The sequence below is a fragment of the Lithobates pipiens genome, unplaced genomic scaffold, assembly GCF_037356315.1.
Source record: "Lithobates pipiens isolate NorthernLeopardFrog02 unplaced genomic scaffold, aLitPip1_a1.2 Scaffold_3, whole genome shotgun sequence".
In the NCBI taxonomy this organism is placed as follows: domain Eukaryota; kingdom Metazoa; phylum Chordata; class Amphibia; order Anura; family Ranidae; genus Lithobates; species Lithobates pipiens.
This window is the reverse complement of record NW_027507790.1, coordinates 44,025,468-44,052,062: the sequence shown is the minus strand read 5'-3', so window position 1 is coordinate 44,052,062 and position 26,595 is coordinate 44,025,468. Positions and strand designations below refer to the sequence as shown.

The 26,595-nt window shown below is 45.1% G+C and overlaps 1 protein-coding gene across 1 annotated transcript in view; it reads left to right on the top strand.

Annotated features, from left to right (window-relative positions):
* Positions 1 to 10,503: 10,503 nt before the first annotated feature.
* LOC143940335 (solute carrier family 2, facilitated glucose transporter member 11-like) overlaps positions 10,504 to 26,595 on the top strand; it is a 70,614-nt gene continuing 54,522 nt past the window's right edge. The window contains exon 1 of the mRNA XM_077461583.1: positions 10,504 to 10,749. Within this exon, the coding sequence (XP_077317709.1) occupies positions 10,729 to 10,749 (21 nt within the window). The 5' untranslated portion in view covers positions 10,504 to 10,728. The remainder of the gene's footprint in view (positions 10,750 to 26,595) is intronic.

Sequence of the window (26,595 nt, the reverse complement as noted above, 5' to 3'; positions counted from 1 at the left end):
GAAAGAACATTATAATACACCCAGCTGATAAGGGGGGGGGGGGGGTGTGTAGTAGTGTTAGAGAAGTCCTTTTACCATAAACAGTTGGAGGAACTTCTAGGGGATACCAGCACCTATAAGAAATTAGTTTCTGATCCTACTGATGAATACAGAATGCAGTTGGAGTCCCTCATTGAATGGGGGTTTGGGAAGGGGGCCTTAAATTCCAAGGAAAAAGGGTATTTGGTCCCTAGTGTATGTAGGATCCCAGTGATCTATACCTTACCCAAGATCCACAAGAATGCGTTGTCACCACCAGTTCGTCCGATTGTGAATGGTATTGGGTTGGTCACAGCTAGCTTGGGTGAATATCTGGATCGGTTCCTTCAGCCCAGCGTGAGAACCACCAAGGCTTATTTGAGGGATACCACTGATCTCTTGAGATCACTGGATGAGGTTGTTGTGTTGCCCTCAACTGAGGTGTATTTAGTAATGGCCGATGTGGCCGCATTATACACTATTATTCAGCACCAGGATGCCCTCTTGGCCCTTAATTGGGCCCTGAGTAGGAGGGAGGAAGTCCCGCATGCTCAGAAGGTGTTTGTTGGTCGTGCACTAGAGTTCTGCATGACACACAACTACTTCTGGTATGGGGGTGTCTTTTACTCCCAGCAGGTTGGCGTGGCTATGGGGGCTAAGTATGCCCCCAGTCTCGCCAACCTATTTATGGCAGAATGGGAGGATAGACGTGTGTTTGATGTCAAACCCCCGCAATTGATTTTTTTACCGTAGCTTTATTGATGACCTTTTTTTTATATGGGAGGGGACGGAGTTGTCCGTTAAAAACTTTTTAAGGCACCTTAATGATAATGTCCATAACATAAAATTAGAATACATTGTAAGTCCAATTTCTGTGAATTTCCTTGACCTTAAGATAGAGATTAAGGGGAGCAAGTTTAATACGGTGGTGTTTTTTAAACCCACGGATCACAATAGTTACTTATCAATTAAAAGTGGGCACCATCCCTCATGGATTAAGAATATCCCAAAGGGACAATTTTTGAGGGTCCGTCGCAACTGCACAGAAGATGAAGATTTTGAAATTCAGTCCCAAGTTCTCAAAAAGAGGTTTTTGCAAAAAGGCTATGAAGAGTGTATTTTGGATAACACTATTAGGCTGCTTTCACACTGCAGCGGGAGCGGCGTCGGCGGTAAAGTGCCGCTATTTTTAGCTGCGCTTTACCGTCGTTTTAGCGGCGGTCTGCGGGCGCTAGCGGGGTGGTTTTAACCCCCGCTAGCGGCCGAAAAAGGGTTAAACCCGCCCGCAAAGCTTTGCCGGCGGTATTGCCGCGGTGTCCCATTGATTTCAATGGGTAGGAGCGGTATAGGAGCGGTGAATACACCGCTCCTTCACCGCTCCAAAGATGCGGCTAGCAGGACTTTTTTCACCGTCCTGCCAGCGCATCGCTCCAATGTGAAAGCCCTCCAGCTTTCACACTGGAGGGAAAGGGGCTGGTTTTTTTCAGGCGCTACACAGGCGCTATTTTTAGCGCTGTAACGCCTGAATACCGCCCCAGTGTGAAAGCAGCCTTAGGGAAATTGGTAATACCCCAAGAGAATTATGCTTAAGGGAGAGGATTGAAGGAGCAATAGATGAGCAACACCAATGGGGTTTTGTATCAGGGTATCACTACCAGTATAGGGATATAGAACAAATTTTTAATAAGTATTGGTATATCCTGGTTAGAGACAAACATTTGGGGGCAGTACTACCTAGACAACCGAAATTCATTTATAGACGGGCTCCAAATATAGGGGATAGAGTGGTGAAAAGGATACTTGACCCCCCAATAAAACAATCCCTCTCGAGCGAGTTAAAAGGTTTCTTTGCATGTAGGAGGTGTATCTGTTGCAGGACAGTTCAACATGTTAATAGGGGGGTTACCTCTGTCACTAATAGGGAGGGGGAAACATTTAATATTGGCGAGTTTATGACATGCAACATGACGCATATGGTCTACTTGCTCTGGTGCCCCTGTGGATTGTTTTACGTGGGGTGCGCCAAAAGATTGCTCAGAGTACGGATCTCTGAGCATCTTGCGAATATTAGAAAAGATTTCCAATAGCAGTGTGTGTGTCACTGCATTTCAAAGAATGTCATCAACAGGATCCAAGTTTGCTGCAGTTCTGTGGTGTGGACTGTGTTTATCCCTCTTGGAGAGGATCAAATCGGGTCAGGGATTTGTCCCAGAGGGAGACACGTTACATATTTTTAATGAAGTGCCTCTCCCCAAGGGGGATGAACATAGAGCTGGATCTTAATTGCTTTATTAGTAACTTTTGATCTATTGGGTATATATTTTTGGAGGGTCTGTATGGTCCTATTTACTCTTATCTCTATTTTCACTTTTCTTTCTTTATTTTATTTCATTCTATTTTTATCTTTATTTCTATTTTTATTTTTAATTTTATTTTTATTTAAATTTTTTCTTTATTTTTATTTTATTTATTTTCATTTTCAGTTTTATTTTTATTTATTATTTTTTATTATTATTTTTTATTTATTTATGTATTTATTTTTTTGATTATGATTTTCACTTCTTGGCATTTTTATTATATTATAATATACAAATTAACTTTTTTAATTAATTAATTAATTAAATTAATTTTTTGGGACATTTCTCATGAACGCTCATAACATGTTTATGTTTTTGTTTATTTGTATTATTTTTTTAAACAAATTGATTTATGGTTCCATGTTATGGAAACTAAGATTAATGGATATTTTTAGTGATGGGGCAAGATGTCGCCGCAGTAGTTGTACTAGTTAGTTTTAGTAGAAATATGATCATGCATACCCTGGGGTAATAGGGTTGTATTGTGACGATTTTTAATCTTTTTAAAACATAATATACATACATATATATATTTGTTTGTCGGGGCGTGGCTATCTGGCGAACGTATTGTATTACTAATCTAGAGCATTGGACTTTGCTTGGTTACTGTCGGACGGATGGAGTGAAGGGAAAGACACAGGATGCTCCAACCGCTACTGGACTGTTGAAACAGAGCGAGTGGGGCGACGAGGAGGGGTGAGAAGCAATCCAGGGTCCGCCGTGACCATCAATGCCCCAGCATATAAGTGTAAAAAGAATTTCAAGCGTGATGTGAAGTTTTATGTGATTTGGTCAATTTTTTATGGAGTTCATGTGAGTGCATTGCAATTGGATGATTTTATTTGATTAAAGAGTTTGCTGAAACTGTATTACGCTTTTGGAAGTTTTTTTTTTCTTGCAAGGTTATATACACACGTATACCTCAAGGAGGGGCTAATGTGTGTGGGCTTCACAAGTCTGATGATCCTGCTGTTATAACTCTGATTAGAGGGTTAAAAGCCTTTTTAGCCAAGCACGAAAGTGTGTGGCTTAATAGCTGGTGAGTGCATTCACATTGGGGGACTCACCATCACTGAAGGTGTGGAGAAGGAATAACCACTTTATTTGAACACTAATTATAATTTTTTTACGTGGACTATCACTGTTGGACATTTATATTTATTTTTATATTTACTTTTAAATAATTTTTATTCATTTTTTCACTTTATTTTTTCACTCAAATTAATGTTTTCTTACCTGATTAAGTTTGGGTATATGTGCATGTGTTTTATTATATATTGTTTTGCACATTTCAGCACTTTATAGATGTACTGTATATGAGTTTATTCATGTATGTTTAGTTTGGTATATGTCTCATGTGAGAGAAGATATAATTAGGTATATGTTGTGAGTGAATTGCACATATGAGCGCTACATGCTTTTTTGAATTTTCTATTTAAGGAAAGGATTATTGCACTAACACTAATATATATATTTTGTATTATTTATTTATTTTTTTAAATAGTACTGGCGGTGATCTGCTATTTTTAGTGGTACTGCAACATTGCGACAGACAGATGGAACACTTGACACTTTTTTGGGACCATTGACAATTACACAGTGATCAGTGCTATAAAAATGCACTGATTACCGTGTAAATGTCACTGGAAGGGAAGGGGTTAACACTTGAGGGGATCAAGGGGTTAAATGTGTGTTCCTTCAGTGTGTTCTAACTGTGTGGGGAAGGGAGTGACTTGGTGTGGGTGGGGATGCGTGCGTTGTGGAGACTGGAGGGATGGATGGTGCTTTGGGTGGATGGGGATGTGTGCGTTGTGGACACTGGAGGGATGGATGGTGCTTGGCGTGGGTGGGGATGCATGCATTCTGGAGACTGGAGGGATGGATGGTGCTTGGCCTAGGTGGGGATGCGTGCATTGTGGAGACTGGAGGGATAGATGGTGCTCGGCCTGAGTGGGGATGCATGCGCTGTGGAGACTGGAGGGATGGATGGTGCTCGGTGTGGGTGGGGATGCGTGCGTTGTGGAGACTGGAGGGATGGCTGGTGCTTGGCTTGAGTGGGGATGTGTGCGTTGTGGAGACTTGAGGGATGGATGTTCTCGGCGTGGGTGGGGATGCATGCGTTGTGGAGACTGGAGGAATGGATGGTGCTTGGCGTGGGTGGGGATGCATGCGTTGTGGAGACGGGAGGGATGGATGGTGCTTGGCGTGGGTGGGGATGCGTGCGTTGTGGAGACTGGAGGGATGGATAGTGCTCACCTGGGTGGGGATGCGTGCGTTGTAGAGACTGGAGGGATGGATGGTGCTAAACCTGGGTGGGGATGCATGCGTTGAGGAGATTGGAGGGATCGATGGTGCTTGGCCTGGGTGGGGGATGCGTGTGTTGTGGAGACTGGAGGGATGGAGTAGATGCGGGTGTGGATAAAGATGATTGAGTTGCATTGTGAAAATGGATGAGGATGACTGTGGATGGGGATGAGAGTTACATAGAGAAGAGGCGGGCAGCGAGCTCTCCAAAATGTAACTCATTTGCACCCAGAGTCATCCATTTTCACAAAGCATATCAATTATAGGTAGCTAGTCTGCCTAAGACCCCTTTCACACTGCTTTTTTTTCAGGCACTACAGCTCTAAAAATAGCGCCTGAAAAAAGCAGCTCCATTCTCTCCAGTGTGAAAGCTTGAGGGCTTTCACACTGGAGTGGTCCGCTGGCAAGGCGTCACACAAAAAGTCCTGCCAGCAGCTTCTTTGGATCGGTGAAGGAGCGGTGAACTCACCGCTCCTCTCCATTGAAATCAGGGAGAAATCGGGGGTGCGTGTTACACGCCGATCCCCTGCTGTTTGTAACCTTTTCTGCCGCTCTCTGCGGCTTCCCGGTATTTTCGCCGCCCTCGGCCGTTCTCGGCTATCTTCGGCCGTTCTCGGCTATCTTCAGGCCTTTCTCGGCTATTTTCGGCCGTTCTCGACGACTTTCGGAAAGCCAAAAGTTGCCAAGAATGCCCAAGTGTGGCCGAAAATAGCCGAGAATGTCTGAAAATAGCCGAGAATGGCTGAGTGCGGCCGAAAATAGCGGAAATCTGCTGAGAGCGGCTGAGAACTACTGAGTGCCGCCGAGATACACAGGACATCCGCTCTGTATCTCAGCGGTGCCTGATGAGAGATAGCAATGAAATTAAGGCATCCAGAGATAATGTTCAAATCTGTAAATCCAGTATAGTCATGGGAATATGCTACAGAAAGCATGTAAAAACTGGAAGGTAACCGCAAATGATGTAGGATCACCGTTGCAGGAATCACTCACAGCATGTTCTGAATATTTTTTCTGAGAAAAGCTAAAAATTAGTTTTTTTTATGTAAAAGCAAGGCACCATTTGGTGTCAGTGGTGTATTTTGGTTTTGTGCTGCCCTAGGCAAGATTAAAATTGGGCGCCCCTCCATCTAAATTTCCCACCCCAGCCACAATATACCGTTCTTGTCTCAGGGTCTGATGGGGAAGCTGTGGTATCCTCACCAGACCCCGAGACATGATTTGTCCAAGTGCCATATATAGAATTACTGGCAACTATCTGATGTTTGTGGTGATACCTCACACGTGGGGCGATCACTGTTTGGACTGACACGTGCACTCGCTTTTGCGCTTGAGCACAGGAGGACAGGGAGCACTTTAACCACTTCCAACCCAAGGCCATCATATGACATCCTTGACTTTCAGTAGGAATATCTGAATGATGCCTGCAGCATTCGGATATCCTCTTTTTCAGCCATCAATTCTGTGCACCATAAGAATGATCATAGCAGCAGTTCAGCCTCTAGATCGTTCTTACAGGCGACGAGAGGGGACATCCCCCCTCCCGCCGCCCTCCAGTGCTTCTCCAGGCTCTCCCGTGCCATCGGGGACCTGGAGAAAGAATTGCCCACTGCCGGAGGAAGATCATAGAGATGATTGATGACCAGAAGGTCACCAGTCATCTCTATGACCATCGGAGGCACGGGCGCAACGTTATGAGGTTATGAGGTCCAGGCCGCGCTTGTAAACAATGCCACGATCATGGCTGGAAAGCATGGGATTGTGATTTATTTATTTTTGATCTCATGCTTTCCAGCCTGGAGGTCAATAAAGTCTCCATAAAGAGGACCCGCCACACACCATTCCAATTACAAGGGATGTTTACAGTGCTTGTAACAGAAATAAAAGTGATCAAAAACATTTTTTAAGAGAAAGTGTAAAAATAAAAAAATAAAGTAAAATAAGCAATAAAAAGAAAAAAAAAGAAATTAAAGCTCCCCTGTCCCCGGAAGCTTGAGCACAGAAGCGAACACACACGCAAGTCCCTTCCAAATATGTAAACTCAGTTCAAACCACACGTTAGGTATCGTCGCATGCATTAGAGTGAGAGCAATAATTCTAGCCCTTGACCTCTGTAACTCTAAACTGGTAACCTGTAAAAAAATGTAAAGCATCGACTATGGAGATTTTTAAGTACCGAAGTTTGGCGACCATTCCATGAGTGTGCGCAATTTTAAAACGTGACATGTTGGGTATCTATTTACTCGGTGTAACTTCATCTTTCACATTATACAAAAAATTGGGCTAACTTTACTGTTTTGTTATTTAATTCATTAAACAGTTTTTTCCCCCAAAAAACGCGTTTGAAATATTGATGAACAAATAACGCGCGACATAATAAGTTGCAACCACCACCATTTTATTCCCATGGGTGTCTGCTTAAAAAAAACATATATAATGTTTGGGGGTTCTGAGTAATTTTCTAGCAAAAGAAATATGATTTTTATATATAGGAGAGGAGTGCTAGAATAGGCCCGGTATGGAAGTGGTTAAAAAAATGGTAAATTACATTTCTTTTTTTCATTGTAGCTTTCATTTTTTTTTGGATCAATTTTATCACTGTCACAAAGAATGTAAACATCCTTTTGGACAGCAATAGGCAGGTACTCTTTATGGAGAGATCTGGGGTATGAGACTCCAGATCCCTCCTCTGCACTTAGAAGCATTTAAAGTGGTTGTAAACCCTTACAAACCACTTTGACCTACAGGTAAGCCTAAATTAAGGCTTACATGTAGGTCCAAGAAATATCTCGTATACCTACACGGTTTAGGAGATATTTACTAAAAGACAGCGACAGCTGTCTACGGTGCCAATGGTTTCCGAATAAACCAGAAGTGATATCATGTCATTGCTTCTGGTATACTGTTACAAACAGCTAAATGAAAAGCCGATTCTTGCTTTGCTTGGTTGTCTGGCCAGTTGGCGGACGTGTCGGCTGGTCACTCGGGTCTCGCGGTGGGATGGAAGAGTCCGAGAGAGCCCAGGAAGGTGGTGGGAGGGACAGCTAGTAAGCTGCTCTGATTGCTATTACAAGAGAGCCAACCGCTGGCTCCAGAAAACGATACTGGGGTGGTGCCTGCAGCTGCAGGCATCATCCAGGTACATTCATCAAAATGTGTTAAAGAGCCCCCTCTGCCATTCTGCCTGAGGACGGCACCACCCCCCCTCCACCCTACTGAAAAATGCTGCCCATGGCAAACATCTTGTTTGCCTGATGGTGGATAATCCCCTGTGTGGTGTCACAAAACTCTGCTACCTTGGCCCATTCAGACCTATCCATTCTTTTGTTGGGTGAACACAAGTGCATTAGTGCATATTGATGTACATTGCGTTTGGGCAGCCCATTCATTTTGACTGCTGCAGTACACAAAAATGGACCAAAAAACCCTAGAGACACAGTGCACTACAACATACCACAAATTGCCAACAAAAACAGTGGCAATACATGGGCCAGTGTAAATTGCTTAATAACTAAGCATTCAGTTATTGGATGCAGGGTGGGAGGTTTACCTATCCCATTAAGGCATATTCACACCTGTCAATTTTGTGACTTGTGTTAAAGCACATGCATTGTGTTAAAGACACTGTATTCATTTTGAAAGAGTTGCCAACCCACCAGGCTAGACTTGCAGTATTTTTTTCCAATGCCACAGCACATGGTGCACTACCTCAACACAATGGTGTAAATAATCTCTAACCAGGAACTGCCTGCTCAGAGAGCTACAGTGGTGTGAAAAAGTGTTTGCCCCCTTCCTCATTTCCTGTTCCTTTGCATGTTTGTCACACTTAAGTGTTTCGGAACATCAAACCAATTTAAACAATAGTCAAGGACAACACAAGTAAACACAAAATGCAATTTGTAAATGAAGGTGTTTATTATTAAAGGTGAAAAAAAATCCAAACCATCATGGCCCTGTGTGAAAAAGTGATTGCCCCCCTTGTTAAAACATACTATAACTGTGGTTGTCCACACCTGAGTTCAATTTCTCTAGCCACACCCAGGCCTGATTATTGCCACACCTGTTCACAATCAAGGCATCACTTAAATAGGAGTTGCTTGACACAGTAAGGTCCACCAGAAGATCCTTAAAAGCTACACATCATGCTGAGACCCAAAGAAATTCAGGAACAATTGAGAAAGAAAGTAATTGAGATCTATCAGTCTGGAAAGGGTTATAAAGCCATTTCCAAAGCTTTGGGAATCCAGCGAACCACAGTGAGAGCCATTATCCACAAATGGCGAAGACATGGAACAGTGGTGAACCTTCCCAGGAGTGGCCGGCCGCCCAAAATTACCCCAAGAGCGCAGCGACGACTCATCCAAGAGGTCACAAAAGACCCCACAACAACGTCCAAGGAACTGCAGGCCTCACTTGCCTCAGTTAAGGTCAGCGTTCATGCCTCCACCATCAGGAAAAGACTGGGCAAAAATGGCCTGCATGGCAGAGTTCCAAGGAGAAAACCACTGCTGAGCAAAAAGAACATCAAAGCTCGTCTCAATTTCTCCACAACACATCTTGATGATCCCCAAGACTTTTGGGACAACATTCTGTGGACCGATGAGACAAAAGTGGAACTCTTTGGAAGGTGTGTGTCCAAGTATATCTGGCGTAGAAGGAACACTGCATTTCATTAAAAAAACATTATACCAACAGTAAAATATGGTGGTGGTAGTGTGATGGTCTGGGGCTGTTTTGCTGCTTCAGGACCTGGAAGACTTGCCGTGATAAAAGGAACTATGAATTCTGCTGTCTACCAAGAGATCCTGAAGGAGAATGTCCGACCATCTGTTTGTGTACTCAAGCTGAAACGAACTTGGGTTCTGCAGCAGGACAATGATCCTAAACACACCAGCAAGTCCACCACCGAATGGCTGAAGAAAAACAAAATGAAGACTTTGGAGTGGCCTAGCCAAAGTCCTGACCTGAATCCTATTGAGATGTTGTGGTATGACCTTAAAAAGGCCGTTCATGCTCGAAAACCCTCTAATGTAACTGAATTATGACAATTCTGCAAAGATGAGTGGGCCAAAATTCCTCCAGGACGCTGTAAAAGCCTCATTGCACGTTATCGCAAACGCTTGGTTGCAGTTGTTGCTGCTAAGGGTGGCCCAACCAGTTATTAGGTTTAGGGGGCAATCACTTTTTCACACAGGGCCATGATGGTTTGGATTTTTTTTCACCTTTAATAATAAACACCTTCATTTACAAATTGCATTTTGTGTTTACTTGTGTTGTCCTTGACTATTGTTTAAATTGGTTTGATGTTCCGAAACACTTAAGTGTGACAAACATGCAAAGGAACAGGAAATGAGGAAGGGGGCAAACACTTTTTCACACCACTGTAGTTCAGGGGCTTTGTGAGTACACTGGAAGCTAAAAGCAGCAGTGTGCCCTAGCAACATATGTTGGCTCTGTTATTATTATTATATTATTATACAGGTTTTATATAGCGTCAACAGTTTGCGCAGCGCTTTACAACACGAGGGCAGACATTACAGTTACATTACAATTTGGTACAAGAGGAATCAGAGGGCCCTGCTCGTTAGAGCTTACAATCTAAAAAGGTGTAAATGTTTATCTGTAAGTTTACTTTCAATATATTGTGTAGTAGTTTGTCTGATGTTTGTACAGCGATCTACCCTGCTGAACTATTGTGTTCTGTCAGGGGGGCGGCCTCTTGTAAGACAAAAAGCAGGCAATTACTGCTGTGCTGTCTTTTTAGTTATCATACCTTGCAACTACAATGACCTGCAATCTTTAATCCTGGGTTGAGCTTGCATATTTAGATGGTGCATTATATAACCAACAACTTTTTCTACAATGCTATTTCCTGATATAAGGAGCTGGTATATGGATTCCCACCTCTTTTCTGCATGATCTTCTTGGGAAAACAGCTTAGAACATAATGGATAACTATCCTGACAATCTTTGAAGGAAAAGGTTTATATATCTACTTCTGAAACCTTTGCTGTGTTAGAGAAGACTTAATTCATCTGTTTAAAAAAGAATGGACCAAGATAAGAAATTGGTAAGTACTCTGAGTGTGGTATGTACAAGATATTTTAGGACTGTTTAGATTTTGAACTGCATTGTTAGTACATAATGGTTAAAACCTGTGCTATTGTACTTGTTGTAAGGGTAATGGCAATAAAATATCAGCTGCACAATATGGCTGACTGTGCAATTCCCTTTATGACCATGCAATTTCTTTTACAGTAGCCTTTTAAGGGTTCACCTTCACCCTCCCCATCCCCTTGGTCGCCACTATACTTACCTTCATGGGTGTTGAGCTGTCAGTACCCACGCAGCCAGCATAGTGGTCCAGGGATATGAAACCCCTGCTCTTCTCCCCCTTCTTTATGCAGTGCTTCTGGGACAGATCAGAGTGATTCTGATTGGTTAGCGCTAGCACAGAGAATTGCTCTGATCCTTCCTGGAAGTACTGCAGAAAGACCAAATAGAAGAGCTAGGGTTTAAAATCCCTGGACCACTACACTCGCTGTGTAGGCACTGTCAGCCCATCACTCACAGAGATAAGTACAGCAGGGATGGGGAGGCAGTAGGATATTCACCTCTTAATTTTTTTCTGAAACGGTGAACTTACACCTTAAAGCGGGAGTCCCGCAAATTTTTTTTCTTTAAAAAGTCAGCAGCTACAAATACTGCAGCTGCTGACTTTTAAAATTAGGACACTCACCTGTCCCAGGGTCCAGCTATGTCGGCACCTGAGGCAGGACCATCCCTCGGACCTCGGATCCTGCCGCCACCATCTTTGGTAAGGGAATCAGGAAATGAAGCCTTGCGGCTTCACTTCCCAGTTCCCTACTGCGCATGGTCCCTGCTGTCTCTGGTACCCGTGTTTGTCCCAGCAGACAGTGCAATGGGACGGGGGAGTCTATGCCCAGAAGTGGGTGCAAATACCTGTCTTAGACAGGTATCTGCACCCCCCTCCCCCCTGAAAGGTGCCAAATGTGACACCGGAGGGGAGGAGGGTTCCAAAAAGCAGAGATTCCATTTTTGTGTGAACTTCCGCTTTAATTATTCAGTATGCTCTTCGTGTATACAACATTCAGGCCACTGCCCTGCAATATCATTTGATGCATGACATACTTTATTTGACAGTGATGGTTAGGAGGTGTCTGATCACATATGCCTTGAAGCAGTCCTGTGTGGCTCTGAATGTTGCACTTTGATGTGATCACTATCATTCTACATGTATATGACTGGAAGAATCTTGCTGATCATGTTTTTCTAGAACAAAAAGTTACTGAATACATGATCAGCAAAATGCTTGTTGGGAGGTGGGGGGGGGGGGGGTTCGAGGAGGGGGTGTAAGATGTGCTCATTACTGCACTCACCAACTTCTGCTAATTCTAAACCCACATGTTTTTTTTTTATATATTCTTTATTTTTATTTTTCGTACATTATTCACACATCATTTTACAAATCTTGAGGGTGGAGTCGTACAGTGTGTTACAAAGCTACAGACTCCTTACACCTCTCATCTTACATAATACACTTGTAAAACCCCCTCCTCCCTCCCTCCCCGCGGGCAAAGAAAAAAAAAAAAAAAAAATTAATCGGGCGAAGCTGTGCCCCCCATTCTCCGCCCGTGTCCTTCACCCTCCTCCCCTGTTCCCTGCTCCTATTAATCAGACATGACAGTTCCCACTCTCTATGAATGTCAGCCATTGTTGCCATTTCCATTGGATTACACTTTCTGGCTCCTGGGTTATATTGATCGAATCTTCAATCAGTCTAATCTGCTCCACCCTCTTCACCCACTCTAGGATTGTCGGCCTCTGGGGATCTCCCCAATGGTTTGGTATTACGGCTTTGGCTGCATTCAAGAGATAAGGGATGAGGGTGGCTTTGTACTGCCTTACTCCCATGTCTGAGTCGTGGAACAGGCAAGTCCATGGACATTTCCTAATCGTCTTTCCAGTTATCAGATATATATTTTCAATTATCTTATCCCAAAAGGGTCTTATTTTTGGGCAATCCCACCATATGTGTTTGAACGTGCCTTGTTCTTTACATTTCCTCCAACACATCAAATCCTCATCCCTTCTTAATTTCTGCATTCTTATGGGTGTCATATACCACCTCGCTATTAATTTATAAGCCATTTCATATGTTCGTGAATCTTTCGCTAGTGCATATGTCATTTTTAAGATTTTTCTTCTGTGTTCATCATTTCTAAGTGTCCCCAGTTCCCCTTCCCATTTCCCTAAGTATACAGGTAATTCCCCTTCTCCCTCACCTCTTAGTATTTTGTATAATTTAGATATCCTTTTCACTATGCTATGTGGGTCCTTAAATAATTTTTCTAGTGGCCTTAACTCATTCATACCTCGTAGGGGCTGTGGAAGCCCTTGTGTGAAGTGTGCTAGTTGATTGTATCTCCATTTGTCTAGGGGTCTGTGTCCCCATTCTTGGATTATTTCCCTATATGTTAGGATCCTATCCCCTTTCATCACCTCTCCCAGTGTTACTTCTAATTTCTGTGCCCATCTACTATAATACATCCGCTCTTCCATTCCTGGCAAAAAATATTTTGTGTCTAGTAGTGACATTAAGGGGGAATTGCATGTCCAGTTATGTGACTTATTTATTTTGTCCCATGTTCTCAATGTGTGCCTTGTGACTGTCTCAGTACCTGTTCCTAGGTTCCTTGCTTGCGTTGGTATCCAAATCATTTTTGCTAAGTCTGTCCCACTTAATCTTGTTTCCAACTCTGCCCAGCTCTTCCCCTCGAGGTTGTGTATCCAATCTACTATCCTGGATAATATTATGGCTTCATAATATTTTTTAAAGTCTGGGAGACCCACTCCTCCTTTTTCCTTCTCCTTTACAAGGACCTTGTGTGCAATACGCAGTTTTTTGGGGTACCATATAAATGCGAGGACAAGAGATTTTAATTTTCTGAAAAAACTACTCGGGAGGGCGATGGGAAGCATTTGAAATGTGTATAATACCGTCGGCAGTATGAACATTTTTATTGCGTTCACTCTGCCTATCCACGATATTCTTTTATGTTTCATATTTTCCATTTGGGATTTAATTTTATTAAGTAAAGGTATATAATTTGCTTCGTACAAATTCGTTTTTTTTACCGTTAATTTAATCCCTAGGTAGCTCAGTTCCCCTCCACTCCATTTAAAAGGTAGGCTTGCGGTTAAGTCATTCTGAACTTCTTTGGATACATTCAAATTTAATATTTCTGATTTAGATAGATTAATTTTAAAATTAGATATTCGACCATATTGTTCTATTTCCTTCACTATCGCTGGTATTGATATTCTGGGGTGTGTCACGTACAAGAGCAGGTCGTCCACAAATGCAGACACCTTATACTCTTTACCTCCCACCACTATTCCCCGTATGTCCTGACCGCCCCGGATTGCCGCCAATAGCGGCTCCAAGGCAATCACAAAAAGGATCGGGGACAGGGGGCATCCCTGTCTCGTCCCATTAAATAGTTGAAGGGGGCGGGACAGGGAGCCATTCACCTTGATCCTGGCTGTCGGTTTGTTATACAATGCTTTTACCCTCTGCATCATTCTCTCACCCAGCCCCAAATGTTCCAGGGTCTCATTTATGAACTCCCAATCTGCTCTGTCAAATGCCTTCTCGGCATCCACCGACAAGAGCAGCGTGGGAGTCTCTCTTCTAATTGCTTCCTGTATCAGCATTATTGACTTTAGAGCGTTATCCCTCCCCTCTCGTTCCCTGACAAATCCCACCTGGTCGGTATGGATCCACTCGGGGAGGAGAGTTTTCAATCGTTCAGCCAAAATTTTCGCATAGAGTTTTACATCTGTATTTAATAATGAGATCGGCCTGTAACTCTCCATCGCTGCTGGGTCCTTTCCTTCTTTCAAAATCAATGTGATGTGGGCTAGCAGGGCCTCTTCTCGAAAGGTCCCCCCGTCCCCCACCTCATTGAAATACTCACACAGCTTGGGTGCTAGAACATTTTTAAATTTTTTATAATATAAGATAGAGTAGCCATCCGGTCCGGGACTTCCCCCCATAGCTGTTTCGTTGATTGCCCTTTCCACTTCCGTAACTGAGATAGGGGTCTCTAATTCCTGAAGAGCATCACATGTAACTTTTAAACATTTAAACTTCTCTAAGTAATCCCTGATCGTTTCTTTCCTTATCTCCTTTGCCTCCCTTCTCCTGCCTATGTTGTATATGGCGCTATAGTATGACTGGAAGTTCTCTGCGATATCCGGTGTTGCGAACTTCATCTCCCCCTCCCTATCTCTAATCCTCGGAATATAAGTCCTATTTTTCTGTTCTTTTACTCTTCTAGCTAGCCACTTACTTGACTTATTGCCCCACAGATGTCTCTCCCTATTTATTTTATGGAAAGCTGTCCTCCTCTCTTGTTCTAGGAATTCTTCCAGCTCTCTTTTTTTTTTTTGTAATTCCTGGGATTCCTGGAGCCCTCTGGGTCTGGTGGTTTGTTCTAATTCCTCGATCTTCTTGTATAGCTGTCCCTTCGCCTTCTCCCTGTCTTTCTTTTTCCCTGCACCAATTCCAATCAAAATCCCCCTAATGACCGCCTTATGAGTCTCCCAAATAGTAGCCTTTGAACATTCTCCTGTATCATTCGTCTCGTAGAAATCGCTTAATTCCTGCAAGATTTTTAAACTTACGTCTTGTTCTAGGATAAGTGAGTCATTTAATTTCCATGCACTTCCTGTCCCCATCTGACCCTGTATTTCTAGGTGGATTTTTACCGGGGCATGGTCGGACAGGGTGATTGGCTTAATTTCTGCTTTTTTTAAATTGGCTACCAATTGTTGTCCTACAAAAATATAGTCTAATCTTGTAAAGGTTTTATGTACTGAGGAGAAGTGGGTATAGTCCCGATCTTTCTGATGGGTAATCCTCCAACCGTCATGTAGCTGAGCGTTGGTAAATGCTTTATTTATTTTCCTGTAGCGGTGTTCTGCCCCCCGTAAACCACCCCCTGAGGAGTCCAACTTGGGATCCAAGCACCAGTTTAAATCACCAGCTAAAATTACCATACCCATTCTAAATTCTTCTAATTTACTTAATACTCTCAACAGAAACTTCTCTTGGTTACTATTTGGTGCGTACACATTAACAATCGTACATTGCATAGTTCCCAATTTGCCCTTTAAGAATAGGTATCTCCCATCTGGGTCAGTCATTCGGTCATCGATCTCAAATCTTACTGATTTTTCAAAGCCAATAGCTACTCCTCTGGAGTGCGCTGATGTGGAGTCTCCATAGAACCACATTGGGAATTGGTGCGATGATAAATTTATCCCTGAGCTGCTAGTGATATATGTTTCTTGAAGACATATAACTTTTCCCCCCATAAATTGGAGTTCTGTCAGGTCACCTAGAGGCGAGGTGACAGGTGCACCCCGTAGGGATCCGGAGTGCACCGCAAGGTAGTGGACCCTACGGCTGACTGCTGCAGACGGGGGACAGATCCCACTGGGGTAAGAGCGTAAGATTCCCCGGGGCGCGGAGTCTAAGAGCCAGCTGGTGTTCACCAGAGCTTCGAGTGGTGAAGATGGTCTTGGCTGCAACTGGCTCCAGGTCGCGACCCCCAGGGTCCCCCAGCTCACACCCACAGTAGGGAACAGGAGGATAGGGATGGTGAGGGACAAAGCCAAAGTCGGGGCCACAAGCAGAACAGAATAGTCGGGTACACGCCAATAGGTCAGGGTCACAGGCAAGCAGGGATGGTCAGAACACGCCAAGGTCCGTAACGGAAATCAGTAGCAGAGCACACGACAGGAAACAGGAAGCTAATACACAAAGGAATACACAATGGTTGATCAGCCCTGAGCCCTGCAGTGCACAGGTTTATATAGGCTCCCTGATAGGGCCTGGGGTGGAGCCATGCTTAGAGGAGAGGTTATAAAAACCACCAGGTGGAAGTAGCTGGCTTCTTAGTCTGAAGACATGAGGGAAGGTAAGCAAACACAGGAAGATCACTGCATAACCATGACAGTACCCTCCCTCTTACGAGGCCTCCCCCTTCCCTGCCTGGGTCCAGGCTTAAAGGGAAACTCCAGATGGAACCTCCTTAACAGACAGGGAGCAAAGACCTCAGATGCAGTGATCCAAGACCTCTCCTCAGAACCCAACCCTTTCCAAAGTACGAGGTATTGAAGAAGGCCTTTACGGAGCCGGGAATCCAAAACTTGACTAACCTCGTATTTTAGATTATCCTCAGAAACCAAAGCAGAGGTAGGGAGAGGACGAGAGGACTTGAGGACTAAAGGCTTTTTAGGAATGGGTAAGGGCATGAGAAGATCAGGAGTCTGAGCAGGGACCCCCAAACCCTTAAAGTTGAGTTGGGCATCCATCACAGGACCACCAAACTGGGCAGAGGTCAGTGGATCCCTGAGGTCAGGTTGGTTAGAGGGTGACATGTCGCAAGATTTAAGCTGGATAGCAGAAACACAAACAGAACCCAGAGAAAAAGATTGAAAACCCCTCTTGGCCGAATGAGGTATTCTATCCAAAGGATGGATTGAGCCTCTTAAATGGGTTTGAACGGACATAGTAGTAGTAGGGTGAGACTGGGTCACAGAAGGTCCTGAACAAGAAGCAGGAAGCTCATAGGGCATGGGCTGGACTGGCATAAGTGGTGTGGAGGCCGACTGATTAGTATAGTCAGATGTAGCGACCATCGCATCACAAGGCATAGCGACTCTGGAACTTGCAGACAAGTTAACCTGGCTGTGTGTCCAAGGGAGATTAGGGACAGGCAAAGGTAAATGATTATGCGAACTGGAGTGAATGATCGACTCAGGTTCATAGGCGGGCTCCTCATCCAGAGTACCACATGACCTAGAGACTGCTCCAGTCCGACTATTGCAGGACGTATCGCAGGGATCGCTATATACAGCAGGAAAAACAGAAGATAGTGGGATGGTGGAAACAGGAAGTCTCTCCTTTGGGGTACCCTTGAGTAGGCAGGAAGAGGAACAGGAGGAACCCCAAGCCAGGATCTGTCCAGCAGACCAGTCAACGTGTGGAGAATGGAGCCGAAACCAAGGAAGACCTAATATGATAGGAGATGAAGCCTTAGGTAAGACAAGGAAGGAAATCCACTCCTGGTGGAGGGTCCCTACTGACATCTTAACAGGAATAGTCTGGAAGCGGATAGGGCCCTCTGGGAGGACCGTGCCATCAATCGCCAAGACCACCAATGGTGTTGTAAGGGGCAAAAGGGTAAGTCTCATGGAGGATGCAGTTTCCCAATCCATGAAATTGGCAGCGGCTCCGGAATCCAGATGTGCTGAGACCGAACGAGAGGAAGCACCGACATGAAGCAACACAGAAAGGAGAAAACGAGAAGGTGAAGGTGATATTTCAGGGTCTAATACTCCACCTTCCAGATGTATTAGCCCTGAGCGTTTTTCCGGACGAAGAGAACAAGTGTCACGGAAATGACCTTTGGCCCCACAATAGAGGCATAGGCCCAGAGTTCTGCGCCTAGCGCGTTCTTCAGGAGATAACTTAGTCCAGCCCAACTGCATAGGTTCCTCGGTAGGCAGGGGGTGCTCCTCGGTTCGAGAAGAAGGGACTGGGGACTCAGGCTGCCTAAAGAACGGGGAGTGCTGGCGTCTTTTTTCCAGGGCCCTCTCCTGAAAGCGAATATCGATCTGGTTACACAAGGTGATGACACTATCCAGATCAGCAGGAAGGGATCTTCCTGCTAATTCATCCTTCACTCTATCAGAGAGGCCATGTAAAAAGGTTGCAACTAGGGCCTCATTATTCCAGCTCAATTCAGCTGTGAGGATACGGAACTGAAGAGCATACTGTCCCACAGAAGCGGACTCTTGACGGAGACGTAAAAGAGCGCTAGCCACTGAGGAGACACGACCCGGTTCCTCGAAGATATTCCGAAAAAGTTTCAAGAAATCAGACAGGTTAGAAACCACTGGATCATTCAGTTCCCACAGAGGAGCGGCCCAGGCTAACGCCTCGCCGGACAGGAGGGATATGATATATGCGACTTTTGCCCGATCGGACAGGAAGTTTTGGGGCAGAAGTTCAAAATGAATTGTGCATTGGCTGAGGAAGCCCCTGCAGGCCTTGGAGTCCCCAGAGAAACGGGACGGAGCTGGCAGTACTAATGAATGCGTGGATGCGACTGGTGCGATAGGTGCAGTCGCAGATAGCGGGTGAGGTTGTTGAACTGGGGGTCCTAATGAGGCCTGAACCTGTTCAAAACGGGATGCCAAATCCTGAAGGAATTGCATCACCTGCGTCTGATGCGATTCTTGGGTCTCAAGTCGCCGAACTAAGCTCTGCAATGGATCATCTGCAGGAAGCGGCACGTCAGCTGGGTCCATGGCTGATCAAACTGTCAGGTCACCTAGAGGCGAGGTGACAGGTGCACCCCGTAGGGATCCGGAGTGCACCGCAAGGTAGTGGACCCTATGGCTGACTGCTGCAGACGGGGGACAGATCCCACTGGGGTAAGAGCGTAAGATTCCCCGGGGCGCGGAGTCTAAGAGCCAGCTGGTGTTCACCAGAGCTTCGAGTGGTGAAGATGGTCTTGGCTGCAACTGGCTCCAGGTCGCGACCCCCAGGGTCCCCCAGCTCACACCCACAGTAGGGAACAGGAGGATAGGGATGGTGAGGGACAAAGCCAAAGTCGGGGCCACAAGCAGAACAGAATAGTCGGGTACACGCCAACAGGGTCACAGGCAAGCAGGGATGGTCAGAACACGCCAAGGTCGGTAACGGAAATCAGTAGCAGAGCACACGACAGGAAACAGGAAGCTAATACACAAAGGAATACACAATGGTTGATCAGCCCTGAGCCCTGCAGTGCACAGGTTTATATAGGCTCCCTGATAGGGCCTGGGGTGGAGCCATGCTTAGAGGAGAGGTTATAAAAACCACCAGGTGGAAGTAGCTGGCTTCTTAGTCTGAAGACATGAGGGAAGGTAAGCAAACACAGGAAGATCACTGCATAACCATGACAAGTTCTTTATTAATTTTATACCTTTTTTCCCTTGTGTTTAATCCCCTTACATTGTATGTTATCACGTTAATAGAAACCATTGGCCTCTATTATTTTATTTTATCGCTTCCCGAGCGCTGACCCAGAATGGGCTTTCCCATTCCAGCGGACCAGGAGGACGCGAAGGACAAAAAAAAAAAAAAAAAAACCACCCCCCCCGCTACCTAAAACCCCATACCCCCCTCCCACCTCCCTCCCTCTCCCCCAACTCTGCAACTGCAGCCATTGGTAGGGGGTCTCTCCCCCCTTTTGTGTGTACATGGACCCGACCCTGTCTCTCAGACAGCGTCTATACTCCATGTTTACCTGGGGGTTCATACCTGGTAGTACCTACCCAGTAACAACGACTCCCTCCCCTCCCACCTCCCCCCCCTTCCCACAGGACCCTTCTTACCCTCAACATTGCTGCCCCCTATATCTGTTGTCTTCCTCTCCATAATTCCTCTCTTTAGTTCTCCTTCTCTGCCATCTTAGCTTTCTTTGGGGGGAGTGCGTATCTATCTCCTCCTGCCAACCAGGTAACGGAGGGGGGGTAATCTCTAGGTTCTCACAAAACCCTCTTAAATCCTCCGGAAAGCGAAGCACCGCCGAACGGCCGTCTCTTCGCCCCCAGAAACACGCTGGGAAACCCCACTGATATGAGATGCCCGCCGCGTTCATAACTTCCGTAAGGGGTTTTAGGAGTCTTCTTCTCCTCAGCGTTTCTGGGGCTAAATCTGAAAATACTCGCAGTTCTGTACCCTCAAAGGGGATCCCTGACACTGCCCTTAGTTTCTCCATTATTTGCCCCTTCTCCTCTACGTAGTGAAACCTCACTATCACATCCCGTTTTGCTTCCCTGCTTACTCCTCCCCTGGCTGCGATCCTATGGACCCTATCTAATTTTATGTTTTACGTTGGCTCCCTTTGTAATAATGGATTGAAAACCTGCTGCACTATTTTACTCAGCTCTGCGGCACCATATTTTTCAGGGATGCCTTTAATGCGTACGTTCTTCCTCCTACCCCTATTCTCCTGATCTTCTAATTTATAGAGGAGGGACCTATTTGTTCTCCGTAGGTTCTGAACCTGTTCTGCTATCTCCTCTATCCTCAGCTCCTGGTTGTCCATTCTCTCTTCAATCTCCTCTACCCTTCCCAGAACTCTACCTATATCTGTGCGCACTCCCGCTATTTCTGTCTTTAGGGCTGCCTCCATTTTTGCAACATTTCTCCCAGAATCTCTTTTATCGGGGTGGAATCCGCTTGGGGGTTGGGTCGCAGGGTCTCTTCCTCAGGGATGGGTTCTCCCATTGCTCTCTCCCCCCCTTTCTCCCCTTGGCCTCTGTTCGAACTTTGAGTTGTAGTGCTTGAACTTATTTCGTTCGTCCCCCCACTTCTAGCCCCGTCTGCTTTTACGCCTTTACCTTCTTCTCCTAACTTCTGTCTACTCGGCCCTGACCTCCTTCCCCCTCCCTGTTTTGGGCTTTCCTGCCCCTCCTCCAGCGTGCTGGTATTCGCATTGTTACATGCCATATATCTCTGTATCCCTCCGGGACTGGATATCGGGGGGGCGCTTTTACCTGGTTTGGTCTTCCCCCTCATTTTCCCGCCCCCTTTGCTTACACAAAAATATACAAAAAATGTCAATATAAACCTTCGATGTACCCAAAGGGAAAATACGGAAATATGGGTGTAATGTTCTTTCCAGTCAACCTAGTTGGGCTGACGAAATTGTCTCCTGAGGGGGTCTCAGGGCGCAGATAGATAGTCTATACTAATATATGTTGGGACTTGAGGGTCTTCTGACGTTTCTCCAATCCAACGTATATTCACCTATCTCTTGCACTGTTTCCTCTTCTTAGACAGGTGGGTATATCATATCACTATCTCTGTGCCTCTCCCTACCAGTTGATAAGCAAACTGGTCGCGACTGACGTCCCGCTACTACCAGGGAGAGGGTTAATACCTTCTTGCTCTTCTAGGGCAAGGATTTGGGGAAGGACACACAAAAAAAAAGGAGGTGCAAGGGGGTATGTGTATCCCCATCAAAGCTTAATCATACACTTGGAGGGAGGCACGCTAATCAACCGATTACTAGGAAAGATAATCCTCTATTTCCTAAGATCCCTTCAAGTGGACTCCTCCAGCCCCAGGTTGGCCCTTTTCAAGGTCCACCTGTGCTATCCTTGTTTACACAGAAATATACGTAAATGTCCATATAAACCTTCAGTGTACCCAAAGGGAGCGTACGGAAATATGAGGGTAATGTTCTTTCCAGACAATCAAACTGGGCTGACAAAGTTATCCCTTGAAGGGGTCCAATGGCACCGGTAGGTAGTCTGTACTCGGGTAGGTTGAGTCTTGGGGGTTAGTAGACAAGATGGTCCCGGCTGATGTCCTGCTACTTCCAGGGAGGGGTTTAGTACCCGCTCACTCCTCTGAAGCAAGGTTTCCGATGGAGCAGACACAAAAGGGGGTAAGGGGGTATGAGTATCTCAGCCAAAGCTTGTCCATACACTTGGAGAGAAGCCCTCTAATCCACCGATTACTAGGGAGGATACAGACACTCAAACTCCACACTATCGCAATTCATGGGAAATCACTTCCTTGTAGTTTTCCACTGTCCTTTCTCTCAACAGTCAGGCAGGGGGGGTACCTTCATTCTTGGGAGGGGGTCTGATCAGGAAATCATATGTAGACCTTCTATGCGTGTTCACCATCCACCCATATGTTTCCAGAATGGCCTATAAAATTTCAGAGCTAGTCACATTCCTTGTCTTACTTGCTTCGTGGCTGAAATACCTGGTGCACCTTACCATCTAGAGGGCCGTCATAATCTGAGTATCAGCAGTTTGTGGGGAGGCTAAGACCGTTTCCCTTCTTGTTAGTCAACCCTGCTCAGCCAATTTGCGTCATATCTCTTCAAATCACTAGCAATCGTCTCTGTGACAGTCCTTATTCAATGAGCTCTTTGTAAAGCAATCTACTCACTTCATATTAGGTTCCTGATCATTCCCCCCCTCCCCGTCCGGTACCTTTACTCTGAGGCTCCGTCCCGTGTTGCTTCCGGCTGCCGGGTCCTTGTTTGAAACTCCCGTCTGTAGAAGATACTCATTTGGGGTCCGACCGGCTGATCCCCAGGCCTTTTCACTCCTTTTCCCGTCTACCAAGCTGTCGGGTTGCTCCTTCCCTCCGCCCTGGTCATTCGCGGGATAGGATTGCTGGGTCCCGGCTCTCTTCCGTAGTGTTTGCCGTACAGCCCTTCGGATCTTCCGCGCGTCCCAGCCTCGCTCTCGGACCCGGCGTCGGCGCTTCGCCTCATACGTCGGCACTCGTCATGAGCTGCGTCTTCATGCGGAGATCCTGTGGGTCGGTCGGAGGAGGGAGGCGGGCGGAGGCGATCGCTCTCACCGCGCGCCTACGTCATGGTGCTCCACCCCCGTCCTTAAACCCACATGTTAATAAAAACTCCAGGATGCTGGGGCATGTCCCTTCATATAAATCGCACTCCATCATTACCTCCCTCACCCTCCTGCTTCTCCTAACTTCAGGAGATAGATCTCTAGACCCTGGGCCTCCATCATTTAACTATTCCCAATGCTCCCACCCTTATGTTTACAACAGTTCAATGCATCATTCTTAGACATGCTTGCCATCCTCACTACACACACACACACACACACACACAAAATCAGGCCCGACCCCTACAACCTTGACAACAGATGACACCAGAAATCTGAAAAAACATAGTTATTCTCTTGAGCGCCTGTGGCGTAGGACGAAGTCTCAGAAAGATTTCAATGAATATTAATCTGCCCTCCAAAAATACTATTCTTACCTCTATGCTGCCAAGCAGACCTTTTTTATTACCCTCAATAACACCCTCTTATGCAGTCCCTGTAAACTCTTCTCTACCATCCATCGCTCTACCTTGTCCTCCAGTGCCTCCACCCACTACCTCACTCACTGTCCAAGAAATCGCCAATCACTTCAAAATTAAGATTGATATAATTTGTGATGATATCTCCCCCACTTATCACTCCATGTCTACAAGTACAATCATTTCTACCCTCATTCAATCTCACTACTATAGACAAGGTTGCTAAACTTTTTTCTAATGCCCACCTAACCACCTGTCCCCTGAACACAGTTCCCTCTCAAATACCACAGTCACCCTCTGACTCTATCCTACAGTCTTTAACCCACATCTTCAATCTCTCCCTCTCTTTTGCCATCTTCCTCAACTCTCTACAATATGCACTAGTCACCCCCCATTCTTAAAAATCCCTTGTTGGACCACACCAATCTTAACAAGCTACGCCCATCTCCTTGCTCCATTCCTCCAAACTCCACGAGCGCCTAGTCTACAACTGACTAAGCGACCAACTCACTGAAAATAACCTTGATCCCCTTCAGTCAGCATTTTTCCATTAAAACTCCACAAAAACTGCTCTCCTCAAACTTACAAACAATCTACTATCAGCTAAAACCAATGGACACTATTCTGTACTCTTACTCCTGGACCTCTCTGCTGCCTTTGACAGGGTGAACCACCGCCTCTTCCTAAAAAAAACTCCACTCCTTTAGTCTCTGACTATACATTTCGCTGGTTCTTATCCGACCTATCCCACCGCACCTTCGGTGTCACAATTTTACTTCCCACTCTCCTCTTCCTTTCTCTGTCGGGGTCCCTGAGAATCTGTTCTTACACCTTTCCTATTCTCAATCTACACCTCCTCCCTGGGTCAGCTGATAGCCTCCCATGGGTTCCAATACCATTTCTATGCCTATGACTCCCAAATCTATCTATCTAGTCTCCACACGTACCACTAATTTACTAACAGATATATCAGCTTGAATGTCACACCACTTCCTCAAACTCAATCTATCCAAAACTGTGCCCATATTACTTTCCTTCCCCACATGCCTCTTCCCCTGACTTCTCTGTCAAGATCAACAGCACAACAATCAACCTGGGTGCCAGGGTGCTAGGTGTTACCTGGACTCTGAACTCTCCTTTCTGTCCCACATCCAATCACTGTCCAAAGCTTGCCTCAACCTTTGCAACATCTCCAAAATATGCCCCTTCCTAACCAATGAAACCACAAAGCTACCAATTTACTCCCTGGCCATCTCTTGTCTCGACTATTGCAATTCCCTCCTCATTGGCTTACTTCTACATAGGCTATCCCCTCTTCAGTGCATTATAAATGCTGCTGCCAGACTCATCCACCTTACCAATCATTCAATGTCTGCTACTCCTTTCTACCAATCCCTCCACTGGCTTCCGCTCACCCAACAAATTCAATTCAAAATAATACGAACAACTTACAAAGCCATTCACAACTTGGTCCACAACTACATCACTAACCTAGTCTTAAAACACCAATCTACTCATTCTCTCTCCATCTTATGGAACTCCTTACCTCAATCTGTCCGATTGTCTCCTACTCTATCCATTTTTATGCCGCGTACACACGAGCGGAATGTGTGACAGAAAACGTCTGACAGAAGCTTTTCATCGTTTTTTTTTCCAAAAATTCTGACGGACCTAGAAATAGAACATGTTATAAATATTTCCGATGGAACCAATTCCTATCAGGAAAACCGGTTGTCTGTATGCTGTTCCGATGGACCAAAAATGATGCATGCTGTGAAGCAAGTACGAGATGGAAGCTATTGGCTACTGGCTATTGAACTTCCTTTTTCTAGTCCCATCGTACGTGCTGTACGTCACTGTGTTCTTGACGATTGGACTTTGGTGTGATCATGTGTACACAAGACAGTTTCAGTGGAAAAACCTTCAGAGTTTATTCCACGGGAAAACCGGTCATGTGTACAGAGCATTAGAAGATCCCTGAAAACCCTCCTCTTCAGAGAAGCCTAGTCTACCCCTTCCGAACAACTCTACTTTTATTTTCTCCATCAGATTATCCACCACAAATTTTACCTTTTTGTACTTGACCCTCCCTTTTAGATGAGTTCTAATGAGCAGGGCCCTCCGATTCCTACTGTATTAAATTGTATTGTAACGGTACTGTCTGCTCTCATGTGCTCCATGAAAATCCTGTATTAATAGATACCTTTTCTATATGGGTAAAATTGTAGTTTTATATCCTCCTGTTTTTTTCAATACCAGAGTGCACATTTTGCATCTGATATACATATAGTTAAGCCACGTACACACAGATTTTTCCGATAGGAAATGTGTGATGACAGGCTGTTGGCGGAAAATCTCCCCATTTGTATGCTCCATCGGACAATTGTTGTCAGATTTTCCATGGACAAATGTTGGATGGCAGGCTTTAAAATTTTCAGTGGACAAATGTCTGTTGTCGAATTTTCCCGAGCGTGTGTACACAAGTCCATCGGGCAAAAGTCCAAAGTACAAACACGCATGCTCGGAAGCAAGGATGAGCCAGAAGCGGTCGGTCTTGTAAACTAGCGTTCGTAATGGAGAATTAAAATTCGTGACGTGGCAAATTAAAGAGTCTCGAAATGCAGCGCACATTCTCTTCTTTAATGGGATAATAATGAAGCTGCTTTGCTGGTGATACTGATGGTGTTATTGAAAACGTAAGGCTTTTATTTTATAGTGATATCAAGAATAATATTATTATGCTTACCACAACACCATTATCCCGTAGTTTTTAAGATCAAAGACACAATTACGTTGGTGTCCCTTGTTAATTTTACATTGTATTATTTTTTTTGTTTACAAACGATTTTTATTATTTAAAAGGTCAGAGTATAAAACAGCTAAAGTGATGGTACAGGTATAAAAATATTTTTTAACCACTTCATTACTGCCTATTCTGGCACTCCTCTCCTACATGTAAAAATAGGATTTTT